The 9,116-nt window shown below is 43.3% G+C and overlaps 1 protein-coding gene across 1 annotated transcript in view; it reads right to left on the bottom strand.

Moving 5' to 3' along the window:
- Il2ra (interleukin 2 receptor subunit alpha) overlaps window positions 1–8,468 on the bottom strand; it is a 38,494-nt gene extending 30,026 nt beyond the window's left edge. The window contains exon 1 of the mRNA XM_042686093.1: window positions 8,208–8,468. Coding sequence (XP_042542027.1) covers window positions 8,208–8,271 — 64 coding nt within the window. The 5' untranslated portion in view covers window positions 8,272–8,468. The remainder of the gene's footprint in view (window positions 1–8,207) is intronic.
- Between the last annotated feature and the right edge of the window lie 648 nt (window positions 8,469–9,116).

The following is a 9,116-nucleotide window of genomic DNA, read 5'->3' as shown; positions in this document are numbered from 1 at the left end:
TCACAGTTTTTCCTGCCCTGTCTGTCTTTGAAATGTGATCCTCAGATGTCAGCCTTCTGAGGAACTAGGATTACAGGCATGAGATACACTGGTACTTGGCTTATGTCACCTTCTTAAAATTAAAAAAAAAAATTCAGGGGCTGGGAAGGTGGCTCAGTGGCCTTGCATGCATGAGGCCCTGAGTTCGATTCCTCAGTACCACATAAGCAGAAAAAGCCGGAAGTGGGGCTGAGGCTCAGGTGGTAGAGTGCTGGTCTACAGCTGAAGAGCTGGGGGATAACAACCAGGCCCAGAGTTCAGGCCCCACAACTGACAAAAAAAAAAAAAATTCAACCACCTTGTTGATAACTTCCATTTTGCTCTTTCAAAAATGCATTGCTTTTCCTCATTTTTCTGAGGAAAAACAAATCAATTGTTTCTAGTCTAATCACAGCAGCCTGTTCTTTTACTATGTCCTACATGGCAGAAAACCTTTGGAAGAGGAGAGTCAGGAGGTCATGCCTATCTGGCCAAACCCTTTACCATGAAGGAGGCCTGTCAGGTGGCAAGGTCAGTGTCTGAGCAGTGTCTTACCCCTTCCTTTCCTTCTACATATATAGCTCCCAGCACAGTAGTCATCTGGTCAACCTTGGCCCATGTTCCCCATTAGTATCTTAGAGTTTCCTGCTGTCTAAAAATCCCTCCTAAGTAGGATCCCTGGTGCTGGGTTGAGAGTTGCTGTGAGCTAATCAGGTTAGGTGGGTGCAAGTAGGAGTGGGCTTTCAGGATGGAAGGTGTGGAACTCTGGCTTTACGGTTTGCATATGGCTGGGGCTGGGCCGGGGAAAACCTTAGATGTAGAGAAATAAGACCCAGGATTTCTTTGTTATCTAAGATGTCATGTGGTGAGACTGGGCCATGATACATTGTGTTAAAATCTATCCAATACCACTGATGCCTGAAGGTACTGGGGCATTCAAGAGAGCTGAGGAGCACTCAGATCTTTCTGTCTGGGCAAAAATACTCATTTCTGTTGGAGACTGACACACACCAAAAACTCATATGTATGTGAACTATGCTTCATGTATTTAGTTGTCCTAGCAAACCCCTAAGTCTTCATTTTTTACTACTCATGGAGTACATGTGTACAACATCAGCAAAAATCAATACAAAATATGTCCTTCGATCCATCTGTTAGTATTTGACAGCTCCATGCAGAGCCAGGCCCAAAGCTACCACTTCTGAGAGCCTGTCCGCGTTATCAAAGTGGCATATTGCTCTCCTAATTGTGATCACTTATGGCTTTCATCAGCTTTGAAATATATACCTTGCAATATTTGGTCTTTTCCAGATTAGATTTTTTTTTTCATTTTACTTGCAAGTTCTACCTAGGTGGAAGTAACGCATGCGTCTTACCTCACATCACAATCTCACCACTCAAAATGGAGCCTGTGTACCCAGAACACAGGCCTTGTGTTAGAGTTGATTTAAACCAAAATCTCAGATTCCAAACCCAAACCTGCCAAATCAGAACCTATCTTGCAAAAAGATCGCCAGGTGACTCATAAACACAGAAAAGTTCGGGATATACTGCTCCATTCCCAGTGAATTAAAATGAAATAATGAGATTAGGCAAACCATGGAAATCATTGTGTTTTTTTTTGCTTTGCTTCTTTTTGTTTTTAGGTTTTTTTAACTTTTTATTTTTATTGTTTTAGCATTTGGTTGCTTGGTTGTTTGTGGTTTTGCTGTGTAGTTCATGCTGGCTTCAGATTAATTCACTCTACTCCCGAGTGAGTGTCCTGCATGCTAGAGTCAACCACTATGCTCAGCATGAATCATCCCATTCTTTCTGGAAAGTGGTAGGCTGCAGTCCTAACTGCATCCCAAATCATTTGAGGAACTTAAAACAACTGTGATTATTACATCCAGTTCTCCTCCCCGAAGTCTGTCTTCTTTCATCTGAATTAGTTTGGAAAACACCCCAGATGCACGTTCTTTGTGTGCAGCTGGTGTTGGGAGCCATTGTACCTAAGACATTTCCCAGTAGAGCTTCCATTCTCTTCTCCATTTAAGCAAATCTCATGACCATTAGTCAAATAGCTAAAAGCTATCTGTGTAATATTAGAGTAGAGGACACCCAAAATTTCTAGAGGTCAGTATATTATTGCTCTCCCCTCAATGAACAACTCACTTGAAAACATGACAGGGGAATCACTGATGGGATAGGAACTCATTGGCAAATGCTGTGGGCTTTCCCTTAGCAATCTTCAAGATAGGAAATGGTCAGCAGATGTGTTTACCCCACTGCTAAACCATCAGAAGTTTGAGAGCAACATCCCTATAATCTTACTGAATGACCACACAGATGAAGGAATATCACTGAGAATCAGTGTAAAGAAGTTCAGCAAATACAGGGCTAGAATTTAAAAGCCTTTATCTGAAGCATTGTCAGGAATGAAGACCCCGTGTGTATGTGTGTGCAACTATTAAATAACAACCCATAACAATCCTTTATCTTTTCTCATAATAAATGGCTTGAGATAAACAGGAGACACGTTCCTACCTCTCCTGTGAGAAACAAGGCTATTGTTTAGGGACAGAAAATCACTTAACAGAATACCTTACCCAGAGCTGGTGGTGTTTATACTTTGACATTAACAACTGCAGTGAGGCAGTTGATGCACATTAGTACTTTCCTGGGGCTTGAACTCAGGGCCTGGGCGCTGTCCCTAAGCTTCTTTTGCTCAAGACTAGCACTCTACCACTTGAACCACAGCTCCACTTCCAGCTTTTTCTGTGATTAATGGGAGATAAGAGTCTCACAGACTTTTCTGCCCTGGCTGGCTTGGAATCATGATCCTCACATCATCTCAGCCTCCTGAGTAGCTAGGATGACAGGTGTGAGCCACCAGTGCCCTGCTCGTCAGACTCTCTTGACAGCTGGAAATAACCTACTATTACGAGACACCAGGGCTTTGGGTTGTTGGCACCTGAAGATCTCTCAACTCTGACCCTGCTAAGCATGTCTTCAGTTGGGAAAACCTTTCACTTCCTAAAGTACCTAGCTCAAAAATGACGTTTTTCTTTTCTTTCCAAAATTCTTGACACAAAGTGATGGAACTGGAAGAGAATTTCAAGACCTTTCCATTACCCTTCTCTTTTGACAGAAGTGGGTCCAAGGTCACAAGCTTTCATTTCCTTCCTTATTCTATTTGCCAATGACCTCAGGTGACCTTTTTCTTGTTTCTGTAACATTTCTAGTCATTATTGGTCCATGAAGGAAGCAGAGAAAGAGCTGGAATGCTCACTGAGGTGAAGGGTAGCCTGCCTGAGCAGTGTCTGTAGCTATCACAAAAATGATGTCCACAGCCGGGTGCTGGTGGCTCACGCCTGTAATCCTAGCTACTTAGGAGGCTGAGATCGAGGATCATGGTTCTGAGCCAGCCAGGGCAGGAAAGTCCATGAGACTCTTATCTCCAATGAACCACCAGAAAACCAGAAGTGGTACTGTGGCTCAAGTAGTAGAGCACTTGCCTTGAGCTGAAGAGCTGAAGGACAGTGCCAAGGCCTAGAGTTCAAGCCCTACAACCGACCAAAAAAAAAAAAAAAAGATGTTCACATGAAAATTACACAAAAATATCAGAATACTCAAGATTTTGGCCAAAACATTTTACACATCCTGTCATTGAGCCAAACGGAGCAGTGGAATGATGAGCCTGTGCCCCTTTACCATCCCCCCCACCCCCCAGTCATTCCTTGTGGACATCTCTGATGGCCATATCCATTGTTATGGGTGGAGCTAGTTGTTTTGTATAAAATTATAATGTAAATTCTCCTCAGTGCTGAAATTGAAAATATGCAAAGACACTCTATCAGACTGCCTATTTAAGACACACTGTTTTTCTTTTCTTTTTGATCCTAGAGTGGGACTCAAACTCAGTACCAAATGCTTTCCCTCATTGGCTAGTTAATGCTCTACCATCTGAGCTATACCTCCGACCTTAACACTGTTTTTAAGCAAAGTAATGATTGGGAGGGATTCCTAATGCTTACCAACTCCCTATCTCTCTAAAGTCTACCTGAACATGACTAAAGTAACGGCAGCAACAAATACTCTGGGATCTAGAGGACATGATGGGTTAAACATTTGGTGTGTTAATGACCAAATGGAAGGTGGGAAATTCTCACGTGGGCAGTAGGCTTTACAAGAAGGTAACATTTGACATTTCATCTTACTGGGTTTCTACACTTTTTTTTTTTTTTTTTTTTAGTCTAGGGGATGAAGATTTGATCCCAGAATTCCTGGAATGAAAGAGAGATAATCAAGGGCCAGGTAATCTCTGAGAATTTCCACCATTCTGAGCAAGGCACCTTCAATAATGTGCTGGGCTGGCAACATCAGGAGAATTCTCTCTTAAACCACATCCCAAGGTGCAGTCATACAGGGATGCACACCACCCAGGTTGAGTAATACTTCCCTTACACCCTGTCACCATGTCTTTACATAGCAGCTCTGGAAATTTTCAGAATGAGAATCTGCCATATGAGTCAGCTAGAAATTGCATCTGATGACAGTCTGTTTGATTTTTTTTATTAGAGGACTCTCACCTTGGAGGAAGAGAAAGATTTGTTTAATGAAGACTGGGTTTGTCTTAGAGGGATTATTTCTGGAGTCATCTTTTGATCTCAGAAACTCAATGTATTCTTTCTCTTGAGCCACTAGGAAGTCATGGTTGGACTGCTTTAGGAGTCTCAGGACTGCCCTTCCCATACCTGATCTAATAGAGGTCACTCTCTCATCCAGTGTGACCTCTGACCTCATTTACTATGACCAGCAGAGCAACTCAGGGAGAATGCTACTCTCTCGTGGCCCCTGAGTTCACCCAGGAGTTCAAGACATCGCTCTACAAAGTGCTCACAGATATTACAGTAAGATGACCTGTTTGATGCATAGAAGGCATTCCATAAGTGATTTTTTTTTCTTGTGCCAGTCCTGGTGCTTGAACTGTGGGCCTAGGCACTGTCCCTGAGCATTTGTGCTCAAGGCTAGTGATCTACCGCTTGAGCCACACCTCCATTTCCAGCTTTTTTTTTTTTTTTGCTGGTCACAGGGCTTGAACTCCATTTCCAGCTTTTTAGTGGTTGTAGATAAGAGTTTTTCTGTCCATGATCTTCAAGTCTCAGCTTCCTGACAAACTAAGAATGCAGGCATGAGCCATTGGTGCTCAACATAAATCACATTTATTTATTTTTTCAAAATTTCAAGTAGTTGCCTACTAACTGAAGTTCAAAAGGTTTTTAAATTATTATTTCTTAATCTATGGGGTATGTGCATGAGCGCACATGCATGAGCGTGTGTGTGTGTGTGAGTGTGTGTGTGTGTGTGTGTGTATGTGTCTGTGTCTGTGTCTGTGTGTCTGTGTGTGCCCTTACTGAGACTCGAACTCAGGGCCTGGGTGCTGTCCCTTGGCTTTTTGTTCCTCAGAGTTGGCACTCTGCTATTTCTGGTTTCTGGGATATTCAGCTATGAGAAAGGGTTTCATGGACACATCCTGTGTAGCTAGGATTATAGGCATGAGTCACTGGTTCCCAGTCAAAGTTTTAACTTCTTACCCAAGAATTTGGATCATTCTTAGGCCTCTTGCTATTTTTCTAGTCCTAATTCCCACCATGTCCACATCCCTGTCGGGTGCAGGACTGCTTGCCATTTTCTAGTGACTCTTCACTACCTAGAATCTCCACTTGCAGAAACTGACCAGGGCCTCAGGCTCTGTAAGCACACCACCTGCACAAGCTTTCTTTCATAGCTTGCATGGCATAAGCACAAGTCCACCTGTATTCCTGTTATTCTTCCCAGGCCTTTCTCCAAGCAGTCTTGATACCTAGATCTAAAGTGAGCCACGCGCCAGTGGCTCACACCTGTAATCCCAGTCACTCAGGAGGCTGAGATCTGAGCATTGTGGTTCAAAGCCAGCCCAGAAGGAAAGTCCATGACACTTTTTTTTTTTTTGTCAGTTGTAGGGCTTGAACTCTAGGCTTGGGTGCTGTCCCTGCACTCTTCAGTTCAAAGCCAGCACTCTACCACTTGAGCCAGAGCACCACTTCTGGTTTTCTACTGGTTTATTGGAAATAAGAGTCTCACGGACTTTCCTGCCCGGGCTGGCTTTGAACTGTGATCCTCAGATCTCAGCCTCTTGAGTAGCTAGGATTACAGGCGTGAGCCACCAGCACCTGGCTACCATGACATTCTTATCTCCAGTTAGCCACCAAAAAGCCAGAGAAATGGGGCTGGGAATGTAGCTTAGTGGTAGAGTGCTTGCCTAGCATGCATGAAGCCCTGGGTTCAATTCCTCAGTACCATATATGAAGAAAAAGCCAGAAGTGGTGCTGTGGCACAAGTGGTAGAGTGCTAGCCTTGAGCAAAAGAGCTCAGGGGCAATGCCCTGACCCTGAGTTCAAACTCCAGTACTGGCAAGCACACACGTGTGCTTGCACACACACACACACACACACACTGTATTGTGTTCATTTTTAAATATCCTATAATGCTGAAAAGGAGCATTAGAGATAATGGACAGACTTTTGAAGAGTTGAGTGAATGAAAAACTCTCCCTGGCATTTTTCTTGCCCCTTACCACCAGGACCAGTCCGATCCCCAGATGAACGTCAAATGTGTTCCCCAGAGATGGGCATGCTTGATTGAAAAGATCTTGCTTGTTATTCTTGTTGGGACCAACCTGGCAAAGACTCTGCTGAGGACGAAATGACATCCCACCACCTCTTGAATTCTGTAGTAAGAATTTTGTACGCCTTAGACAGACATACCACAATACAACAGGGCCACTTTCCTCAAACAAGCAAACAAACCCCACGCACACATCATTTTTCTATCTTTTCTTTTTCTTTTTGTGTGTACTAGTCCTGGACTTGCATTAACGACCTCGCACTGTCCCTGTGCTTTTTCTGTGCTCAAGCCTAGTGCTCTACCACTTGAGCCACAGCTCCACTTCTGGCTTTTGGCTGATTAATTGGAGATAAGAGTCTCAAGGACTTTTCCTGCTTGTGCTGGCTTCCAAATCTGATCCTCAGAGCTCAGCCTCCTGAGTAGCTAGGATTACAGGTGTGAACCATTAGTACCTGGCTATTTTTCTCTTTTTAACACCTTTTCTTTTTTTCTGAAGCCAATTAGTATTCTACTTCTGGAATTTAAGGTTATGAAGTTACATACTTTCAGAAAAATGTACATTCATATCTATCTTTCTAGGTTAGCAAAGGAAGATACTATTAGAAAATTCACACTCTATTAAGAAGGGTGGTTTGAGGTATGGGTTAGTGGTTTTATTTCTTAAAATATCTTAGAAAACCCAGGATGATAAAATTTAAAATTTGCATGCAGAGTCACCAACATTATACAGGCACTGAGAAACATGAAAAAAATAGTAGTCTGGTAGGAAGTATATTTGTATTTTCTTAAAATTTCTATATAAATGCACTTGTGCTGGGCGCCAGTGGCTCATGCCTGTAATCCTAGCTACTTAGGAGGCTAAGATCTGAGGATCACAGTTCAAAGCCAGCCCAGGCAGGAAAGTCCATGAGACTCTTATTTCCAATAAACACCAGAAAACCAGAAGTGGTGCTGTGACTCAAGTGGTAGAGAGCTCACCTTTAGCTGAAGAGCTCAGGGACAGCACCCAGGCCCAGAGTTACAGCTCCACAACCAACAACAACAAAAAAATGCCCTTGCATGAGCTTTCTAGTTATTATTAGTAACTGAGACAGCAAAGCCAAGAATCCATCTTTGAGGTAAAACTTATCTGAGATCTTAAATTATCCCATATTCTACTGTCTTAGGTAGATTAACCTGAATTCACAGAAGTCTTGAGTAGATTTTTTTAAAATATTATCTTACAGGTATCTTATCGTATTATGATGAGAGATATGATAGAAAACTAGATATGTGAAAAGAAAATTTCTCTGATATGGTGGCACATGCCTATAATCCCAGCATTTGGGATTCTGAGGCAGGAGTATTAAGAGTTCCAGACCAGCCTGGCTTATATACTGGGATACTGGCTCAAATTGGTATCCTAGTAAGAGCCAAGTATCATATATTATGTCCTTGAATTCTCAGAATCATGCGTGAGCCAGGCACGGTATGCATACCGTCATTTTAGGCAGCATGTATTAACCTTCCCGGGATTTCAAGGGCAATCCACGGCCCCTTACCTGTCAGACAGCTGGATACCATGAGGGATACACAGAATCCCCACATCAGCAAGCTGGGCTCCATCTTCTGGTCCTTGGGATCAGCCTGGGGCAGATGAGATTTCTACTGGGAGGCTGTCAGCCTCTTCCTTCCATTGTGCTAAGAAGATTCCAGAAGAAAGGACCGATCCACTCACCCAGTCCTCTTTGTTGGCTGACCCAGCATCACAGACTCAGGAGCTGCTGCCTTTAAGTCTTAGAGCAGTGTGTTCAGCCAGGAAATTGTGCCCATCTCTTCTCTGATCTCAAAGATAGGAAGTGTTTTCTGATGACAATAGAGTTTGCGGTAATTTTCAAAGTAGGGTTTTTTTTTTTTTCAAGTTCAATTGCTGGGAGGTGTGGGCTGGGGTGGGGGTAAGGCTTTAAGCTTCATGCATGAATCCTATCTTCAGCTTCACCCATAAAAAGAAGGGGGAGATTTCCTTGCTGTGAAGGGAGGGATGAGCAAGCCCTGGGGTCCTGCCCCAGCGGTGTAGCCTCCAGGGAGCCACGGGGTGTAGAAGCAAGGTCACATAAGTGTGGAAGGGCAGTATTGGCCATGACAACTTTCCAAACTGGTCTGATCCTAGGTGATCTCCCCCCCTCCTGCAAAACACTCAAAACTCAGGGCCTTGCCCTCTTCCTCAGCTTATATTCGCTCAAGGCTGGTGCTTTACCACTTGGCCCACACCTCTACTTCCTACTTTTTGCTGGTTAATTGGAGATAAGAGTTGTATGAACTTTCCTGACTTTGAGCCTCAGGTCCCAGATCTTAGACTCTTGAGTAGTTAGGAATTACAGACATGAGGCACCAGTGCCTGGCTATTTTCTTTAAATTAAAAAAAAAAAAAAAGTTGTTCAAGTTGTAAGATTTCCATTTTGCATACAAAA

This window comes from Dipodomys spectabilis, unplaced genomic scaffold, assembly GCF_019054845.1.
Source record: "Dipodomys spectabilis isolate Male_0828 unplaced genomic scaffold, ASM1905484v1 ptg000096l, whole genome shotgun sequence".
NCBI classification, from domain to species: Eukaryota; Metazoa; Chordata; class Mammalia; order Rodentia; family Heteromyidae; genus Dipodomys; species Dipodomys spectabilis.
The sequence above is the reverse complement of the archived record's forward strand: the minus strand, read 5'-3'. Positions and strand labels throughout refer to the sequence as shown.